We start from the raw sequence: 22385 nt of genomic DNA on the forward strand, positions 1-22385 counted from the left end.
AAATATCTCCTGAAAACCAAGGTCCCCTACACCTGTTCTCTATAACTTTTGTCCTGACAGGCACATACAAGCTTTGTAATTTCAAAATTTCACCTTTGAAGGCCTCCCACTTACTCAAGGACACTTTTGCCAGAAAACAGCCTGTCCCAATCCACACGTGCCACATCCTTTCTGATAACCTCAAAACTGGCCTTTTTCCAATTTAGAATCTCAAACTGCAGTCTAGACCTATCTTTTTGCATAGTTACTTTGAAACTAATGGCATTGTGATCATTAGATGCCAAGTGTTCTCCCACACAAACTTCTGTCACCTTCCCTGTCTCATTCCTTAATACCAGATCAAGTATTGCACACTCTCTCATTACGACTTCTACATACTGATTAAGGAAACTTTCTTAAACACATTTCACCAAGTCTTTCCCATCCAGTCCTTTTGGAGTATAAGAGTCCCTGTCAGAGTTAATATCACCTTTTAGAACAACCTTGTGTTTCTTCCAATAGTCTGTGATATCTCAAGAGATTTGTTCCTCTAAATCCCTCGAAATGTTGGGTGGTCTGTAATATAGCCCTGTTAATGTGGTTGTACCTTTCTTATTACTCAATTCCATTCATAATGTCTCACTCGACAAGTTCTCCAGTATCTCCTGACTGACCACTGCTGTGACATTTTCGCTGACAACCCTCCTCCTTTTATTCCCCCCACCACCCGTCGCTTCGAAAGCAATGGGACCCTGAAATATTGAGCTGCCAGTCCTGCCCCTCCTGCAAACCAAGTTTCACTAATGGCTTCAATATCATATTGATTAACGTTATGATTGTCATAAATGGCTGCTGTAGCAGAGGATAAATTTGTATGTGCCAAGAGGTTACAAAATATTCCAAGACACTTCTCAGCTGAAGTTTATTGGAACAGGGGTGGGGAGGGGCTCTAATTGAAACCTATTGAATATTGAAAGGCCCAGATAGAGTAGATGTTGAGAGGACGTTTTCAATATTAGTGGACGCTAGGACCAAAGGGCACAGCCTCGCAGTTTTTGAGGTGTATTGTACAACCTTTATACTTAAACTGGCACAACACATCTGTTCATTTATTCTTCCTGTTGTTTGTGGGAGCTTCTTGCATGTAAATATCCATTCTGTGCATTAAACTTCAGAAGGAGTTTCCTGTGAACTATTGAAAAACATTGACAGAATGAGGAAGATGGTTAGTAATGGGTGGCCTGGTATCAATCACGCTGGTGAAGACATTTTGTCTGAAACTGGAAGACACCTCCAGATGGCGTAAGTAACATTATCCAATCCTCCACTCCAGAATTCCTCAGGTAACAAAACTGTGCTTACATCAATGACACATCATACATGCATCTAATGAAGGAGTATTGCATGGGGAAAATAGATCACATTGCCAGCAAGCGGTGAAGCAAAGCATCAACCTGAAATATTATCGCTTTTCTCTCCACAGGTTCTGCCTCTTCCCAGCATTTCATCATTTTTGTTATTAATGTGCTAAAGAACTCGATGTCTGTCTTGTGTAATCACCATTCTGCTATTCCAAAATTCAGAGAGCTGCAGAATATCTTTAAGTTTGAATTCTTATGGAATTTTCTTTTTTTTTATTGAATAGCTCTTTTGACAGTTATAGAGGAGAAAGGAGCACATGAAAAAAAGATAGAAAAATCTCCCAGACGTAACAGCAGACAACACCTCGTTTTCCGTCTGGGTGGCCTCCTACCTGGTGGCAAGTGTGCCGATTTCTCCTTGCAGTAAAGCATTCCCCCGTTCCTCCATTCCCACTCTGATCTTTTACCTCTTCTCACCTGCCTATTACTTCCCCCTGGGTCTCCTCTTCCTTCCCTTTCTCCCGTGGCCCACTCTCGTATCCTATCAGATTCCTTCTTCTCCAGCCCTTGGCCTTGCCCACCCACCTGCACATCACCTTCCAGCTAGACTCCTTCCCCTCACCCCACCTTTTTATTTGGGTGTTTTCCCCCTTCCTTCTCAGCCCAAAACATCGACTGTTTATACATTTCCATAGATGCTGCCTGAACTGCTGAGTCCCTCCAGCATTGTGTGTGTGTGCTGCTCCAGCAGGCAATACATCCTTAATACATAAGGACCTTAAGGAAATTGCTATTATTGAAAAATCAGTATTGAAGAAATAAAAGGACCACCCTATCTACCTGCACTGCCTTTTGTAGGGATTTGGGATATATAGACATATGCCAGGATCATTCCATTCCTCAATACACCCTTAGGGCCCTGTCATTCACAGTGTATGACTTATCATTAATAGGTTTTCCAAAATGCATTGCCTTGTACTTACTGGAATTAATTTCCATCTGCCATTTGCTGCATAAATTAATACTGCTCTGAAACCCATGACTGTTCTCCCCTTGACACCACCACCAATTTTCATACGGTCTGCAAATGCACCAATCACATATTTTATATCCAGATCTATCAAGCACATGGCAAACAGTAAGAGTCTCAACACTGAATCCTGTCAAATGCCATTGGTCAACACACACAAATCACTGAGAAACCCAGTCAGTCAGGCAGTATCTGAGGGAAATGACCCATTGATGTTTTAGACTGAGCCTTTTCTTCAGGACGGAACAGTTGACATTTTGGGTTGAGACCCTTGGTCTCAGCCTGAAACATCAATAATTCATTTCCCTGACACCTGACCTGCTGAGTTCCTCCAGCATATTGTGTGTGTTGCTCTCGGATTCCTAGGAGCTGCAGACTCTCTTGAGGTCTACACCTGTGTGCAATTCTTAAACTCTTAAAACACTCAGTTCATCATTATAGAACTTGTTTTAACAAAATCTTACTACATTGCTTTGATTTCCAGAAGTGTATGAAACATGCAGATACAATTAAAACACCACTTGAAATCTGGTTTTTGCTCATTCCTAACTCAGTTAGCAAAATGCAGCGATATCTTGACACCCTTGAAGAGGTTCTTTCTTACCGAGGTTGGAGGAAGCTCGTCCCTCTGCCGCACGGTCCTTCTGGTTCTCTGCGATGCTCAGCTGCTGTTCGTGATACTGCTTCGCTCTCTCCAAATCCTGCATGCAGCGAGCTGCGTGCCCCAACCCCGCATACGCTCTCATCTCGATGGCCTTCTCGCCTAACTCCTGTGCTAGCTCCAGCACGTGGTTGTGGTAGGACATTGCTTTGTCAAAGTTTCTCCTGTAATGATAGGCGCTGCCGAGGTTGCTGTAGGCCCGTGCTTCCTCTCGCTTGTTGCCCAATTCCTTCGCAATTCTGAGATGCTGCTCATGGCACTCTACTGCATTTTCAAAGTCGCCCATTGCTATGTAAACAGCTCCCATATTGCCTAGTTCTCTGGCTTCTGAGAGTTCGTCTTTGGATTGTTTAGCTAGAAGAACACACTGCTTGTGACTGGCCAGTGCATTTGGGTAGTCTCCAATGGCCGTGTAGACATGACCCAGGCTGCTCAATGCTGAAGAGGCTGCCTGCAATGTAGAAAATAAAACTTTATTCAAAGGCACAACAAAAGTAACTTCATATTGTGTACCATAAACAACTGATACATATCAGCAATTAGGCTGTCTGGTGCACAGATCGTTTGAGAAATCTATATGAGATCAATCTCTTTCAAATAGATATTTTGAGAGAGACTGCTATAAAATCTTTCATTTCCTGGTATGTGGGGCTTGAGGTTAAATGAGATTTCAATTGACGCTGCCGCAAAAGAAAAAAATTGCATGACATATGTAAGTGATGATAAATCTGATTCTGATATGGGTCTCTATTGTGGACTGAGAGTGGGAAGGGGGCAGGGAGAGGGGAATCATGGTTGGGAAAAGGGAAAGGGAGAGGACAGGGAGGGGACAGGGAGAGGACAGGGAGAGGGATACACCAGAGAAACATTCTGTAATGATCAATAACCCAATTGTTCGGAATCAAATGACCTTGCTTGGTGTCTGCACCATCTCTCCCCCAGCCCCTGGCACTCCTTCTCTGCCACCTGTCCCATATCCCTCCTGCAGGGCTGCACCCTCACCATTCACAACAGCCTTCGCTCCCGTCAGATTTACAAACTCGCTCTCTCCTCCACGTTGACAAATACAGTACCGTGCAAAAGTCTAGCTATATATATATACGTGCCTTAGACTTTTGCACAGTACTGCATGTGTATATGTGTATATACATTCACACACACACACACACACACACAAAATTATTTACTTAATATCTACATATCAGCATCTGCTAGGAATTATGCAAAGCACCAGGAGACATGCAAATGTAACAAACACACTTCTGGAAAAAAGTTAAAGCTAGGGATCCAAGAACAGTGTTTTACATCTAGGAATCACATTTCCTATCGCAACTGCAACAGCTGTTCTAACCTCCTAGGTAAGCTTGGCAATGCACAAAGTCTGTTTTTAATTTTGAGTGAATGTTTACATTAATTCATAGACATCTAGCTCCAAAATCTGACCGACCTTGATCAAGTTTAAAATATTTGTTCTGTATTTAATATTTCGATAATATTTTGAGTAATCTTGCACATATATATACTGTATGTTGTTTGATTAAGCATTCTTGTTTGTTTGAATAATTCATTATGGGCTTTATATATATATAAACATGTAATTTCCATATATCATCACGCTACTACATGATACACGCGCTCTTTGCTTAAAGTAAGCTCAAAGCTTGACTCCCGTGGATTCCTTTCCATTAGTTTAATGTTTTGAAGTCACAAAACATCACCATATTATGAACTAATAAGATCAAATTCCAAATTCAAACAGAACAAGCAAGTAAGAAATGTGAGAATCAGGATTTCATGGATCAGACTGCAAGGGCTACCATCTCTAAATGGTCCTTGGGCAATAGTACAGACAGCAGTACCCATGGGTTTGTTACAGGTATCCATGAAGAAGGGTCTTGGCCTGAAGCATCGACTCTTTAGGTCTCTCCATAGATGCTGAGCTCCTCCGGCATTTTGTGTGTGTCACTCCAGTTTGTCATGTGTCTCAGGATTCAGGAGATCAGCAGCCTGTCCAGAAGTTTTGTAGCTTTATGTTAATCTCCTGAACAAGTTAATTATGCTACAAAATATTTGCCAAAGTAACAGAATTATTTTGGATAACAGCTAAGTGCTGTGAGCAATGCCAAAATTTAAGGGCTTCCATGATCTAAAGAAAAATTCCATTGGAAAGATGAATATCTTGCTAAGGAGGGGAGGAGAAGATGGTGGCGTGACGCAGTGCGCGTGGCCGCTCCGAAATGATATCGTATTTGTAAGTAGGTACCGTGCACAATCCTGATTTGATGGAGACAGGCGTGAGAAGCACGGAGGAACATCTGGAGAAACTTCTGAAATGCCTGCTTCGCTGCCGCTGCTACTGTGTGATCGAGAATCTCCGGAGGTGAAGGCCCCAAATCCTCGGCTTTGCCTACTGCCTGTTGCCGGGGCCGGGGTCGAAGCGCTCGGCAGAGGTGGTGCTTGGTGCTCGGTGTCGGAGGGCTGGTCGGAGGCTCAAAGTTTTCGGACTGACTCAAGAGTCGGACTGTGGTCGGGTGCTTCCAGGGTGCTGCATCGTCAAGTTTGCGGCGCTGGAAGCTCATGGAAGGGAGAGTTTTTCTTCCTTCTACCGTCTGCGTGAGATGATGGGACTTTCCAGAGACTTTGAGACTTTTTTTTTTACTGTGCCCATGGTCTGTTCTTTATCAAATTATGGTATTGCTTTGCACTGTTGTAACTATATAATTATGTGTTTTTTTTCAGTTTTTCAGTCTTGGTTAGTCTTATGTTTCTGTGATATCATTCTGGAGGAACATTGTATCATTTCTTAATGCATGCATTACTAAATGACAATAAAAGAGGACTGTGTGTCCTTATAATATAATAATCGAATCTAATAGTATTGCATGGAACCTTTGCTATTAAAGTTCTCCCAATAGCAAGGTATTTCCTACCCTTAACGTTCAAAACATAGCTGCCTCTTTGAAAATCATTAATGCAAAGAACACTAAGCACTACAATGCTGGCAATTTTGGGAATACAGTTACAGATCATATTGGATGAAAGAGGAAAATGATATCACTGACAGATGAACCCTTCCATGCCTATACCATCTGTTGATAACTAGCAAATCTAACAGGGACCAGCATCTAAGATGTCCAAAGTCAGGAGAGCTTCGAGGCTTAGCTGCACCAGTGACTAGGCAATGACTAAATAGAAATATGTAAGAAAAAATTGGGTATTAGGTGTTGTATGGAATGAAAACTCGTTTAGCAATTGTATCGCCAAAAAAACAAAACAAGACATTTTAAAAACTACATTTATACAGCATCATTTAGATCCCAACCTCCAAGAGGACCACAACCTTGTGGTTTGGGGGTTTGTGTGCCTCATTCACCCAGAGAACTATGTTGGCTGGAGTCAGGCTTTATGCTTTGGGTCTTGGTAGGGTCACCTTTGCCAAACAGATCAAAGGGTAGAGACCAGACTAAGAGTGGTCCACCGGTCCTCAAGGCTAACAACCCTGACTGACATCTGAGTGCGACGGTATTCCTGAGTCTCTACCTGAGACTTGCATAACTGATCGTAGTGAAAACCGGCAGGATGAAGGTGCCCTGAATGCCGCCAGAGATGGAGGACCTTCATTGCTGCCCTAAATGCCAGTGGGGCAATGGGCGGAAAACAAGTTTTACATCCCAAACACTCCTGATGCAAGGTGAATTATTCTTGAAGTCCCTGCAGTGACTCAGTGCAGAAAAAGGGGTAGCAAGCTACAACAAACAAAAAAATACACTGAGAAAAATATATCTGCCATTGTAACATTTGAAATTGTATACAGACATGTCAATGCATTTTACGTTGCCTCCATTGGAATGAATTTCGTTGGTAGAGTACATTGTGCTGATGATTATTGTCTTTTAATAATGTTGCATGTAGCTAGGATGATGGAAATATGCCACTACTTGTATTCAAGATGCTTCCATAGGATACCTTATATCCACCTAAGAGGGGAAGTGTTTCAACCGTGCAACATTCACATCGTACTGACCAGGAGCACTGGCATTTTTCCACTCTTCTGCAGGGCTACAGTCTCAGAGTGATAGAAAAGTACAGCACAGAAACAGGCCCTTCAGTCCATCTAGCTCATGATGAACCATTTAAATAGCATAATCCCACTGACCTGCACCCAGATCACAGCCCTCCATATCCTTCCCATCTATGTACCCATCCGAACTTCTCTTAAACTTTGAAATCGAGCTCGCATGCACCACTTGCACTGACAGCTGGATCCACACTCTCACAACCTTCTGAGTGAAGAAGTTCCCCTCATGTTCCCACTGAACATTTCACCTTTCACCCTTAACCCATGACCTTTAGTTATAGTCCCACCCAACGTCACAGGAAAAAGCCTGTTGCATTTACCATATCTATACCCCTCATAATTTTGTATATCTCTATCAAATCTCCCCTCAGTCTTCTATATTCCAAGGAATAAAGTCCTAACCTATTCAATCTTTCCATATTACTCAAGTCCTCCAGTCCCAGCAACTTCCTTGTAAACTTTATCTGTACTCCTTCAACCTTACTTACATCTTTCTTGTAGGTAGGTGACCAAAACTGCAAACAATACTCCACATTAGGCCTCACCAATGTCATATATAACTTCAACACAACATCCCATTTCCTATACTTAATACTTTGTTTCACGAAGAGCAATGTGCCAACAAACTCCCTTTATGACCCTATCAACCTGTGCTGACACTTTCAATGAATGATGGATCTGTATTCCCAGATTCCTTTGTTCTACCGCACTCCTCAGTGACCTACCATTGACTGTAAACCATAAACACCTTAGATTTGTATCTAATCTAACGTTGACTCAAACCATTTTGAATCTATTCCCTGTGTGCACACATTTAATAACAAAACTCATTCCGATGCATCCATTGTATAAACTTACAAAGTTTTTAAAACTTCCCACTGAATAGAATATCTAGTTTAGGGGTGTTACCTGAATACCTAGATTCATGTCCAGAAGATATCCAATTGTTCTTTTAAATATTGCATACATGGCAAAGTAACTCTCCTCTGGAAATATCAGTATAATGCAGGATTGCAGCTACATTATACCTCATTGTAGGCTTATTTCATGTTTCCTTTTTTTTGATTCAGATTAAACTTACTGTAGCATCTGTAAAGTATTTCTGAAAGCACTATGCACATATTTGTCAAAGCTCCATTAAATTCGCAAGGGCAGTGGTTCACAACCTAGACTGCGAGGCCTCTCCATGGATTAGGGGACTCCAGGGTGCAGTGGGGCAAGGGGAGACATGTAAGGGCATTGCTAACTGAGGGTCCTTGCAGTTTTAATAGAATTAATCTTAAAATGAATCTTCTCAAGAAAGTAAGAATAAATTGCCTTAAATGGAAAGTTCTACAAAAAGTGGTGGATATGGCCCAGTCTGTCACTGGTAAGGCCCTATCTACATGAAATGCTTTTGCAGGAAAGTAGCATCCATCATCAGGGACCCCCAGCATCCATGTCATGCTTTCTTCTTGCTGCTGCCATCGAGAAGAAGATATAGGAGCCTCAGGACTCACACCACCAGATTCAGGAACAGTTATTACCCCTCAACCATCAGGCTCTTAAACCAAAGGAGATAACTTCGCTCAACTTCACTTGTCCCATCATTGAAATTTTCCCACAACCTATCGGCTGATTTTCAAGGACTCTTTCTCTCACGTTCTCAATATCGATTGTTTACTTATTTATTATTATTTCAACACAGCACATAATGAACAAACAACTTATTTCTTCCTTTTTGTATTAGCACAGTTTGCCATCTTTTGCACACTGGTTGAACACCTAATTAGGTGCGGTCGTTCATTGATTCTGTTATGGTTATTAGTCTGTTATGGATTTACTGAGCACGCTTGTGAGAAAATGAATCTCAGGGTGGTACGTGGTGACATAGATGTACTTTGATAATAAATTTACCTAGAATTTTAACATGAAAATATACTTGGCATATGAGGTGCCCAGCTGTAGAACTGCTCACAATTCCTGGGAATCCCCAGGACAGTACCAAACCTTCGTAGGAGCAACACTGATATTATTGGGGCCTCGGAGAAGGTTGGAGGGGGTGGAATGTTTCACTAGGTCTGATCAACTGGGGCAAAGAGCGAGGGGACTTGAATCAGTGAGCAGCAGTTGATGTTTCAGTGCTGGCAAGCTTAAGAGTGCCACAATCGTACTGGTGGTGATTATAAATGGGATATTTGATGCAATATGACAGGACATATGGCAAAATATTGGATGATAACCAATCTGAATATATAATATTAGTGTGTACAGATGAATCCCACAGGACATGTGCAACTCCGATGAACTGTATTTCTCAAGGATATTTAGAATTATGAAGCTCCTAAGTTCCTCGGTTTGCATTGGTTCTGTTGTATTTGGCAGATTATCATGGGTTTAAAGGAACTGAAACACACAATAGAGTTCTTGGCAAGGGTTAATGTTACCTGCAGGGAGCAGGGACTGTTGAGACCATCCTTTCCTCACCTTCCTACTCAAAATCAATTACATGATATATCATACTAAATGAAACCAGTTGAGTACTGCAGCAAATAAGTCCCTCAGTATCAGAGTTCAGAATTCCCCTTACAGATCAGATGTTTATATGTAAAGATGAACATATCTTTTTACAGATTCCTCTCACTTTCTCCTCTATTCATGTCATCTCTCTCTCCCTCACTTTCTCCTCGAGATACAAATTTACCTGCCCACTCGATCACTGTGCAGAAGACAAGGGAGTGAGTATCAGTGCGGCTGTTCAATTTTAGAGAGCATTTCAATCAGCCTTCCCTCTCTTACTGGGCAGAGAGCGCTAGGATTTATGGTTGGAAATGGCAATTCATTTCCCAATAAGATGGGATGTGAACTAGAAGTAATTTTCAGATGTTCTCAAGCATCTCTCCTTTGTGGTAGAGGTCGTGAGCTTGGATGGTGCTGTCAGCGAAGCCTGGATGAATTTAGGTTCAGCTTGGTGGCATAGCAGTTAGCGTAATGCTATTATAGCTCCAGCAGTCCACGTTCAACCCTGCCACTATCTGTAAGAAGTTTGTACATTCTCGCTCTGACCATGTGGGTTTCCTTCAGCTGCTCCATAGAGTCATGGAGTCATAGAAAACTACAGCACAGACACAGGCTCTTCGGCCCATCCAGTCCATACTGGCCCACTTAAACTGCCTAATCCCATCGACCTGCACCCTGACCATAGTCCTGCATACCACTCCCATCCATCTGCCTATCCAAATTTGAAATCGAAATTGTATCCACCACTTGCACTGGCAGCTCACTCCAAGCCCTCACCACTCTGAGTGATGAAGTTTCCCCTCAAACATTTCACTTTTCACCCTTAACCTATGACCTCCTGATGTACTCTCACCCAACCTCCGCAGAAAAAGCCTGCTCGCATTTACCCTATCATATTTACCCTTCATAAGTTTGCACACCTCTATTAAATCTCCTGTCAACCTGGGGAATAAAGTTCTCCAGTTTCCTCTTGCATTACAAAGATGTACGAGTTAGTAGGTTAATTGATCATTTCGGTCTACTTAGGTGGTGCAGGCTCACTGGGCTGGAAGGGCTTGTTACCACGCTATACGTCTAAAATAAAATCTAGTAACAGCAGTGTATTTTGTAGATGGTGTAGTGTGTCAGTGCTGGAGAGAAATAAGTGCCTATGGAGGTGACTGGGATGCAGACAAAGCAGATGCCTTCTCCTCCGAGTGTTGAACTTCGAGTGTTGCTGAAGCTGTTCTCAAGCAGGCAAATACAGAGAATTCCCTTACGCTCCCAACCGAGAAACTCTGTGTTCCAGGAGGCAAGTTACTCCAAGCCTTTGACCTGCACTAGTATCCACAAGATACAGCTGATGAACTTCTGGTCACTGCCACTTCACTGCCCAAGTACTGATGCTGGTAGCCGCAGGGGCTCAGGGTGGGCAACACCTCATAGTCCATGCAGGCAGCTTCCATAAGATAAAGGAGCAGAATTAAACCATTTGTCCTGTCAAGTCTGCTCCACCATTTCATCATGGCTGATCCATTTCTCTCTCAGCACCAAACTTCCAATCTCTTTGTGCCCTGACCAAACAAGATTCAATCAACTTTTGCCTTAAATACACAGTGACTTGGTCTCCACAGCTGTCTGTGGTAACAAATTCACAGCAACCTGATGGCATGAACATCTATTTCGTCCTCTGGTAATTTTTTTTCCTTCCTCCTCCTCCCTTCTTCCATTCCCCACTCTCATCGCTTACCTCTTCTCCTCACCTGTCTACAACGTCCCCCTGATGCCCCTTCCTTCTTCCCTTTCTCCCATGGTTCAGCATTTTGTGTGTGTAGCTACAGTCTCTGTTGGGTCCTTTCTGGATTCAAGCTGGTTTAGAAGTTGTATTCCAGAGATACACACATACAATCCAAGGAGATATTTCAGTGCAGCCCTGAAACAAAGTCTAACTTTCAGAGGCAATGTTATATCAAAGATCCGTTTGAAACAGACGGGAGAACACATGACACCAAGAGTGAATATCAAGGGCCTCTCCTCAACTATGCCCGACCTACAATGGCCAAAGCTGATTTCTTCAATAAGTATTGAAGTATTTCTGATTTCCAGCATCTGCAGTTCTTTAGATTTTAAATATCAAAACATCATCCGGTCACATCTTCCACTGTGTGGAACCTTATGGTGCAGAAAGCAACTGTTACACAGGAAACACTAGAGGCCGTGTCTTACTTTGCATTCATTTCCCATGACAAAGGTTTTGGATAATATACAATATTTATCAGAAATTTAAAAAACATTTTTGATTTTCCCTGTACTAAAACACAACTGAGTATTTACAATTTTTCCTAATCAAATGGTAACCTCTCAGTGAAAACTGGAAATGTATTTATCCTGTGTCAGCAGAAATAAGGCAACATATTTACATATCGTCTTAAAGGTGCTTCAGCAGAAAATTATAGATAAATAGATACTTTACTGATCCCGAAGGAAATTATAGTGTCACAGTAGCATTACAGGTGCACAGATGGACAACTATTAGAAGAGAAGAAAGAAAGAATAAAAAGTAAGTTACGTCAAACAGTCTAACAGCAGAAGGTCATCACTTCCCCAGCTATAGGTTGACTCATTATAGAGCCCATGACCTCATATAGCGCTCTTTGGAGCAGAGCAGTTTTCTTAGTCTATTACCAAAAGTGCTCCTCTGTTCAGCCAAGGAGGCATGCAGAGGATGAGAAATATTGTCCAGAACTGCCAGGATTTTCTGTAGGGTTCTTTGTTCTACCACAGCCTCCAGTGTGTCCACTTTAACTCCTATAATAGAGCCAGCCTTTCTAATCAGTTTATGCCATTGCCCCAGCACACTACTGCATAGAAGGTTGTACTGGTGACAACAGGCTGCTAGAACATGTGAAGAAGAGGCCTGCGTGCTCCAAAGTCAGTCTCCTCAGAAAGTAGAGGCGACGCTGGCCTTTCTTGTCCACAGCTTCTATGTTAGTGCTCCACTCAAGTCTGTCATCCAGGTGCACTCCCAGGTACTTATAGGTCCTCACCATCAACAGTAATAGGGAGCAGTGCAGGCCTAGTCTTCCTAAAGTTAACCTGTCAAGATTTTACAACAGGCAGGTAGGCTTTGAGCAACAGAGAAAAAGAGACAGGGGTAAAAGGAAAGGAAGCAATAAGATTAGGAAGGATATTTCTGACTTTAAGAGGTATTAAAGGAAACTTTATATCTACGGCAGAGAAGTGTTCAGATCTCCACTGCAAGGATTTTCAGCTGTTGAGAAAGAAGCATTATGTTGGTCATCAGGAGTTAAGGCATTGGCTTCTGCTTGGATTCCCTGTCCAAAGTCTGTTTGTAATGGAGATGTTGATGCGGAAGGGGTATACTCACAGAGGATAGTATGATGAAATGATCTTGGTCAGGGAATGTTCTTGCCTTGCACCAGAATCTAAAGTTCTGCCGAATCTTTCCCCAGCCCTTCCCAGAAAATTACAGCAGCAGTTCCAAAGAAATTTCTGGTCTAAATTTCAATTGGATGCATAAATTCTCAGAGGTATACATGGTCAGTGGAAGAGACTATGGGATATATGGTGAAAGAGTTACCAGGTACAATATTTGCTAAGTGCTCCATGGTTCTATGTAATCATGTGATGGGTAAGACTGAAAGCTAACAACTAACTGATCAAAGAATTTACATCTCCTTATGGCTAAGTTCTGAATCCAGTTGAGCCAATTGCTCAGGATCTTTATTTTTCCTCAGGAAAAGAAGGATTTTATGCCATGAGAAATCTGTAAGGAAATGCAAGCTTCAAAGACTCAAAGTACTTTTATCAAAATACATCCCTGAGATTCGTTTTCCCCACAGACAGCCACGAATCAAAGAATCACCATGGAACCCGTTCAAAGAAAACATCAAACACCTCAATGCACAAAAAAAAGAACAAATTGTGTAAACAGCAAAAAATGAGTGAAAAACACAGAATATAAAACATCAAACCAGAGTCAGTGAAGCAGACCAGGAATATTCAGCTTAGTTCAGTTCAGCTCGGTGGTGTTCGTTGACTGCAGACCGCAAAGCCTTTCTTCCAGGTAAGAGATTTAGAGCAGTCTAAGAGTCAACTTTGGATGGCTCTGTAGAATAGTGAGCAGAAAAGGCCTCTCTAGTCTGCATTCCCAGTTATTTTAATTTCATTAGAGTGGCAGGGCAGTAGAGAGTATGAAAGAATTTTTTGAAGCAAAATTACAGAATAATAGAATATGAAGACTGGAAGGTTGAAACTTACTTTATTTTGCTTCTATAATAAACTAGAGGCATATTAAAGTCTTTGTACCCGTCCCAACAATTTTAAAATCCAACTATACAGATCCCTTATTGTCAGGCAAAGACTTAACTGAGAACATTATTCCATCCAGTAATAAACAGGATGACATACTTTATTCTAAAAGTTCAAATTTCAAAGTCAATTTATGATGAAAGTACATACATGTCACCCCAAGATTCATTTTCTTTTGGGCATTCAAAATAAATACAAATAAATACAGCAGAATCAATGTACAACTCCACACAACAAAGATGGGCAGGCAACCAATGTGCAAAAGACAACAAATTATACAAATACAAAAAAGAAAAAAAAACAAAATAATTATATATAAGTAAGCAATAAATATTGTGAATATGAGTTGTGGAGTCCTTGAAAGTGAGTCGATTGTTTGTGGAGTCAGCTCAGTGTTGGGGTGAGTGAAGTTATCCACTCTGGTTCAGGAGCCTGATGGTACTGTTCCTGAACCTAGTGGCGTGGGAGCTATGGTTCCTGTGCCTCCTTTGTGATGGCAGCAGTGAGAAAAGAACATGGCAACTTGTGCAGCAAGATTACAAAATGGGTTAAAACCAGCATATGCTTATGAGACATGAGAAATTCTACAGATGCTGGAAACCCTGTGTACATACATCTACTGATGCTTCTGGACACCTCTTCAGTGATGTTCCCTTAGATTCACTGTAGCTTTTGTGGGGGTCCTCCTCTCAGAGGACACAGATTGGGTTACCAGCCCGTTCTGCCCCGGTCGCCACCTCTCCGGGCTGTCACTGACTCTCCAGTCGTCACCACTCTTTTCGCAGTTGTCACCCAGTCTTTCCTGCTGTCACTGATGAACTCAGGGTATAAGGTGTGTACATACATCTATTGATGTGTCTGGACACATCTTTAGTGATGTTCCTGGAATCATCGGGTGTTTCGGGTCTTTCAACATCATACAACCTCCTCCAGGTGACCCAGCCGGGGCTGATCAGACCCCAGCTTGTGTCCAGATGGCTAGCTACTTATGACTCCATGGCTCCCCTCTTTTGAGCCACAGCCATCTTGAGGCCCTCTCTGCTGCATCGGTGGTACTGCGGATGGCTCTCCTCTTCCCCTCTCCCTCGATGCCCAAATTGCTGAAGGCTCTAACTAAGGAACGGGCTGCGAATCCCCTACAACCAACCTCCACTGGGAGACACCTCGCTCTCCATCCAGCCTGCTGACAGTTGTTGGCCAGTCCTGAGTACTTAGAGAGTTTCCTTTCAAAGTCCTCTTCCAAGAGATCTTCCCATGGGACTGTCAGTTCCAGCAGCAACACTTGCTTAGTAGATTCAGACACAAGGACAATGTCTGGTTGCAGGGTGGTGGCTGCAATATGGTTGGGGAACTTCAGCTGCCGTTTGACATCCAAAGCAAAACACACAAAATGCTGGAGGAACTCAGCAAGTCAGTCCTGAAGAAGGGTGGACTGTCCACTCATTTCCATGGATGCTGCCTGACCTGCTGAGTCCCTCCAGCATGTTGCGTGGTTTGCATTTGTTTATGAGATACCGCTCATCATGCGATGCCTGATAGATTGAGAATAATCAGGTTTAAGCTCATTGATTTGATAAACCAGACAAATGATTCGACAAGCAACACACACAAAATGCTGGAGGAACACAGAAGGCCAGACAGCATCCATAGGAAGAAGCACCGTCGACGTTTCGGGCCTAGACCCTTCGTCAGGACCTGGCGAAGGGTCTTGGCCTGAAACGTCGACTGTGCTTCTTCCTATAGATGCTGTCTGGCCTGTTGCGTTCCACCATCATTTTGTGTGTGTTGCTTGAATTTCCAGCATCTGCAAATTTCCTCGTGTTTGCGTTTTTAAATGATTTGACAAAATGTTCCATCACTCCTTCTAAAAGTTGCTGCGGGATGTTCCTCAAAAAATCAGCACTATAAGTTTGAGTCAAAATAAAATCCTTCCATATATGGATAAAAGTCTAGCCTTGAGTTGTAAACTATAATTTTATAAACCTCACATTACCCAGACAAAATTATTTTCAGATACTAGAAGTTCATAGGTAAACTATTTTTTGTTTCTTCCCCAAACCAAGCAAAGAAACTCTGAGTTTGTTTTTATCCAAGTCAGATTCTACAGCAGAGCCAGAACATAACTATTTATGAAACCCTGGTTTGACTCCAGTGGTTAGCCACTGAAAATGTCAGTGAACTGCCAGAAACAGCCATACTTCAGACAGAAGCCAACAAGCAGCATTTAATTAAGTGTAGAGCATGTTGTGCAGTGCCATTTCAGAAGAACATGTCAACTTTGATAACCAATTGAGGCTTCAGTAAAAATAAGCAAAAATGGTGCTCTAAAGTTGAACTCTGAATGCACCACTTTTCCACTTTCCACACCAATCCCAACCTTACCAGCAAACCCGCAGACAAAGGGATGCTGTTGTGGGGTGGCACGCTGCCTTACTGAGGCCAAACGGCAACTCTCAAACACATCTTCCTAGCTACCCCTCGAAAAGGACCCCCACTCTGGACCAACATGATCACTGACCTCATCAACTCTGGAGAACTCCCATCCACTACCACCAAATTCATAGTTCTCTTAGCCCACACTGCTCCTATCTCTTACCCAAGTTCCAAAAACATAACTGAACGGTGAGGCCCATTGTCTCTGCCTACTCCCGCCCTACTGAAATCATGTCCACATACTTTGACTCCATTCGATCCCTGTTGGTTCAGTCCCTTCCCACTTACATCCACCACACTTCTCATGCTCATGACCTCCTCAGTAACTTTCAGTTCCCTTGCCCTGACAGCCTCATTGTTACCATGGATGCCCAGTCCCTATACACTTCTATTCCCCATCAAGAAGGCCTCAAAGCTCTCCGCTTCTTTCTCAATAAAAGAACCAACCAGTTCCCATCCACCACCACCCTCCTCCGTCTGGCAGAACTGGTTCTCGCCCTCAACAATTTTTCCTTTGGCTCCTCCCACTTTCTCCAGACACAAGGGGTAGCCATGGGCACCCGCATGGGTCCCAGCCATGCCTGCCTTTTTGCTGGCTATGTAGAACAGTCCATGGTTTAAGCCATTCTCCTCTGATCTCTCTCATTAACAAAGTGTTTGCAGTCACAGAACTTCCACTCTCTGGACATTTTTTGTTTCTCGCACCATTCTTCGTAAGCTCTAGAGACTGTTGTGCATGAAAATCCCAGCAGAATAGCAGTTTCTAAAATACTCTAACCACCCCATCTGGCACCAACAATCATTCCACAGTCAAATTTGCCTAGATCGCATTTCTTCTCCATTCTAATATTTGGTCTGAACAACAAATGAACTTCATAACCATGTCTGCAGGCTTTTATGCACTGAGTTGCTGCCACATGACTGGCTAATCAGACATATGCATCACACGGCTGCCTGTAAGGAGTTTGTAGATACGCCCCGTGACTGTGCGAGTTTCCTCTGGGTGCTCCGGTTTCCCTCCACTATTCAAAGACGCACCGGGTGGTAGTTTAATTGGTCATTATATATTGTCCTGTGATTAGGCTCGGATTAAATCGAGGGATTGCTGGGTGGCCTGGGTCGAAGGACCTATTCCACACGGTATCTCAATTAATTAATTAAAATTAACAAGCAGGTATACAGGTGTGCCTAATAAAGTGGCCAGTAAGTATATGTAACCAGCTTTTTCACCGACTGTGGAGGATCAGGGTTCAGATTTACCCACTGAGAAGTTTCTCCCAAATTTCAAGTACTTCATGATTTCTTGGACAGTACAAAGCTCATTGCAGAGCTCATCCATGTTCCCAGTACTCAACAGACTGATTGTTGTTACAGCTGCAGGCAAGTTCATGCTGATACTTTAAACAATGAATCTTGTACAAGTGGCTGCTAATAGAAAAGTCAAACCATTTCTCCAGATATACCACTTAAGCATCATAAAATCTAGTAAGATCCTTTTGAAAGGCTGGTGGAGATAGAATCTCATTCTAGGATTAAATTCTCGACTTTCTAAACACAGAATTGCAGTTTTCTTTGTTATTGTAGCTGATGTGCAGTACCACATATACTTCAGAAACATGTACACTAATGTTTCCCAAACAGAGCAAAGTATCACTGAACAGCTTCAAGTAGATTCTGTGGAAAACAAATGTAAGGCTCAGCTTAGTCAATTTCCTGATTTTCTTTGTCAATGTCACTCTCGGCAAACATGGATACAAGACAAATAGCTCTTGATAGCTTGCCAAGTATTAATTAATCGATTGACACATGGGTAATGACTCAACCAATATGTAGAGGCAATAATTGGAGGATGGTACCGAAGGTCTGGGTCTGCGATTTATGGATTGGACTGCAGCTCTCATGGACTCTTTCAGTTTTATGTTTTTATATTCTGTGTTTTCGCCCATTCTTTCTTGTTGCCGTTTGCGTGATTTGTTTGTTTTATTTGCACGAGGGGGTTTGGGGTTTGATGTTCTTGTTGCCGCCTGTGCGATTCGTTTTTTTAGCATGGGTGGGGGGTTGATGTTATATAACCATATAACTATATAACAATTACAGTATGGAAACAGGCCATCTCGGCCTTTCTAGTCCGTGCCGAACTCTTACTCTCACCTAGTCCCACTGACCTGCACTCAGCCCATAACCCTCCATTCCTTTCCTGTCCATATAGCTGTCCAATTTAACTTTAAACACCAACATCGAACCTGCCTCAACCACTTCTGCTGGAAGCTCATTCCACACAGCTACCACTCTTTGAGTAAAGAAGTTCCCCCTCATGTTACCCCTAAACTTTTGCCCTTTAACTCTCAACTCATGTCCTCTTGTTTGAATCTCCCCCACTCTCAATGGAAAAAGCCTATCCACATCAACTCTATCTATCCCCCTCATAATTTTAAATACCTCTATCAAGTCCCCCCTCAACCTTCTACGTTCCAAAGAATAAAGACCCAACTTGTTCAACCTTTCTCTGAAACTTAGGTGATGAAACTCAGGTAACATTCCAGTAAATCTTCTCTGTACTCTCTCTATATTGTTGACATTTTTCCTATAATTCAGTTACCATTCCTTACTCTGAATGGCTTGCATGGTTTTCTTTGTTTCATGGCCATCTGGATATTGCATACATACTTTGACAATTAATGTACCTTGTAACTTGTGTGGCAGAGCTAAAACCTCAGAGTTCACAAACCACTTATTAAATTAATTTTTTGAAATCTGAGTGTGGTTGTTAAGGCCAACGTTACAGGCCCATCTCTAACTATCCTTGAGAAAGTGATAACTCATGGAGGTACTTCAATAGTCCTGTTGGGGAAAAAGTTTCAGGATTTAGACTCAATGACAACGAAGAGCCAATGGTACATTTCAAAGGCAGATCTGGAGAGGGATCTCAAGGTGATAGTGGTTCCAGGCTGCACTTCCTTTTTTTTTGGTGATTGAAGTCACGGATTTGAAGGGGAAAACCCAAGCAAATAACTGCTCTGTAATTTGAAAATATGCACACTGCAGTCACCATTTTTACCAGTGACAAAGGGAATGAATGTTTAGGGTAAGACACACAACATGTTGGAGAAACTCAGTGGGTCAGGCAGCATCTATGAAAATGAATAGGCAGTCAACATTTCGGGCCAAGACCCTTCTTCAGGCCTGGCAAGGAAGAGGGGAGTTGCCAAAATAAAAAGGTGAGGGGGAGGGGAAAGGGGAACTAGCTAGAAGGTGACAGGTGAAGCCAGGTGGGTTGGGAAGATAAAGGGCTGGAGAAGAAAGAATCTGCTGGGAGTGGAGAGTAGACCACAAGGGAAAGGGAAGAAGGAGGGAACCCAGAGAGAAGTGACAAGCTGGTGAGAAGAGGTAAAAGGCCAGAGTGGGGAATAGAGGAAGAGATGACGGGTTGGGGAAAAAAATTACCGGAAGGAGAAATTGATATTCATGCCATCAGATTGGAGGCTACCGAAATGAAATATAAGGTGTTGCTCCTCCACCCTGAAGGCGACCTCATCGTGGCACAAGAGGAGGCCAGGGGCCGACATGTTGGTCCATGTTTAGGGTGGTTGACAGGATGCCATTCGAGTAGGCTGATTTGTCCTGGTTGTCAACACTTGGGGGTTATGAGAAGTGCACCATTCCATGTGAGTACTTCATCATGTGCCTGACTTGTGTTTTGCACATATATCGTCAAAAGGGTATCAGGAAATCAATCGCTCATCATAAGATACTCAGTCTTTGACCTAGTCCACTCATGTTATTCTTGTAGCTGGTCTAGTTTAGTTTTGGTCAATTGTGACCCACAAGGTGGTGAAGAATCAGCATATAGGAGGGAGACTGAAACTTTGGCTGAGTGGTGTCATAACAACAACCTCTCACTGTCGGCAAGATCATGGAACTTCAGGATAAGGAAACGAGAGTTACGTGAGCCGGTCCTCATCAGAGAGGTGGAGGGGGTCAGCAACTTTAAATTCCTGGGTGTTACTCTTTCAGAGGACCTGTCCTGGACCCACCATGAAAGTACAATTGCGAAGAAGGCATGGCAGGACTTGGATTTTCTCAGGTGTTTGTGGAGATTCAGCGTGACATCTAAAACTTCAAAAACTTTCCACAAACAACGCAGCAGGCCAGGCAGCACCTATAGGAAGAGGTACGGTCGACGTTTCGGGTCGAGACCCTTTATCAGAACTAATAGGACAAAAAAGATTTGAAAGTGGGAAGGGGAGGGGGAGACCTGAAATGATAGGAGAAGACAGGAGGGGGAGGGATGAAGCAAAGAGCTGGAAAGGAGAAGGGGGAATATCATGGGACGGAAGGCTTTGGCCTTGGAAGAAAGGAAGAGGGGAGCACCAGAGGAAGATGGAGAACAGGCAAGAGTTATTGTGAGAGGGAAAGAGAGAGAGAGAGAGACAGACAGAGAGAGAGATAAATAGAAAATCAGGGATGGGGTAAGAAGGGGAGGAGGGGCATTAACGGAAGTTAGAGAAGTCAATGTTCATGCCATCAGGTTGGAGGCTACCCAGACGGAATATAAGGTGTTGTTCCTCCAACCTGAGTGTGGCTTCATCTCGACAGTAGAGGAGGCCGTGGATTGACATATCGGAATGGGAATGGGATGTGGAATTAAAATGTGTGGCCACTCCTGTCTTCTCCTATCATTTCGGGTCTCCCCTCCCCTTTGCACTTTCAAATCTCTTATTATCTCTTTTTTCCGTTAGTCCTGATGAAGGGGGCCGGCCCGAAATGTTGACTGTGCTTCTTCCTATAGATGCTGCCTGGCCTGCTGCGTTCACCAGCATTTTGTGGGTGTTGCTTGAATTCCCAGCATCTGCAGATTTCCTCGTGTTTGCATTTTTAACTTTCTACAGATGGTTAGTGGAGAGCGTATTCACTGGTTGCATCATGGCCTGGAAATGAAACATTAATGCCTTTGAACAGACGTTCCTACAAAAGATGGTGGATTCAGCTCAGTACGTCATAGGCAAAGCCCTCTCAACCATTGAGCACATCTACATGAATCACTGTAAGAAGAAAACAGCATCCATCATCAGAGATCCTCAACTGCCAGGTCATCCTCTCTTCTTGCTGCCGCCATCAGGTAGAAGGTACAAGAGCCTCAGGACTCACACCACCAGGTTCAACAGCAGTTTCTACCCCTCAACCATCAGGCTCTTGAGTAAAAGGGGATTACTATACTCACTTGTCCCATCATTGAAATATTCCTACAATCAATCATCTCACTTAATGAAGTCTCTATCTCATTATTTAATGTTTTCATTAATTATTGCTATTCATTTATTTGCATCTGCACAGTTTGTTGTCTTCTGTACTCTGATCTTTCACAGATCCTGTTATAGTTACTGTTCTATAGATTTGCTCAGTATGCCCGTAGGAAAATGACTCTCAGGATTGCATATGGTGACATACATGTATTTTGACAACAATATTTAGTTTGTACTTTGTGCTTGAAAAAACTGATGGCGCAGGATTTAGTAATGCCAATATAATGGAATCTCAAGTGAAGATATCTTTCTTGTTGGAGATAGTTATTCCCTGGCACATCTATGGTGTAAATGATACTTGCCAAATTATCAACCCATGTCTGTGTGTTGTCTATATCTTGCTGCATGCTGCTGAGAATTAACTCCTGAGTTGCAAGCAGAATTAACATTCTGCAATCATTTTTTTACGTGTCCCTTATGATGAAATGAAGATTATTGAGGAAGCAGCTGAAGATGATTGGGCCAAGGACGTTATCCTGCAGATATCCTGTAGTTTCAACAAACACAGCCACCTTTCTTTCTGTGAGTTGGAACTTCAACCATCTCAATGTCTCAATGGGGACTCTATAGTTAGGGTGTCAGACAGGCGATTCTGTGGACGCAGGAAAGAAACTCGGATGGCAGTTTGCCTCCCAGGTGCCAGGGTCCGGGATGTTTCAGATCGCGTCCAAGATATCCTGCAGTGGGAGGGAGAACAGCTAGAGGTCATAGTACCAATGACATAGGTAGG

At 42.8% G+C, this 22385-nt stretch overlaps 1 protein-coding gene across 3 annotated transcripts in view; it reads right to left on the reverse strand.

The window, feature by feature from the left end:
• ttc28 (tetratricopeptide repeat domain 28) overlaps positions 1-22385 on the reverse strand; it is a 945172-nt gene that overhangs the window by 311989 nt on the left and 610798 nt on the right. For all 3 annotated transcript variants that reach the window (XM_072248021.1, XM_072248020.1, XM_072248022.1), the window contains one exon: positions 2975-3482. In XM_072248021.1, coding sequence (XP_072104122.1) covers positions 2975-3482 — 508 coding nt within the window. The remainder of the gene's footprint in view (positions 1-2974; positions 3483-22385) is intronic.

This window comes from Mobula birostris, chromosome 31, assembly GCF_030028105.1.
Source record: "Mobula birostris isolate sMobBir1 chromosome 31, sMobBir1.hap1, whole genome shotgun sequence".
NCBI classification, from domain to species: Eukaryota; Metazoa; Chordata; class Chondrichthyes; order Myliobatiformes; family Myliobatidae; genus Mobula; species Mobula birostris.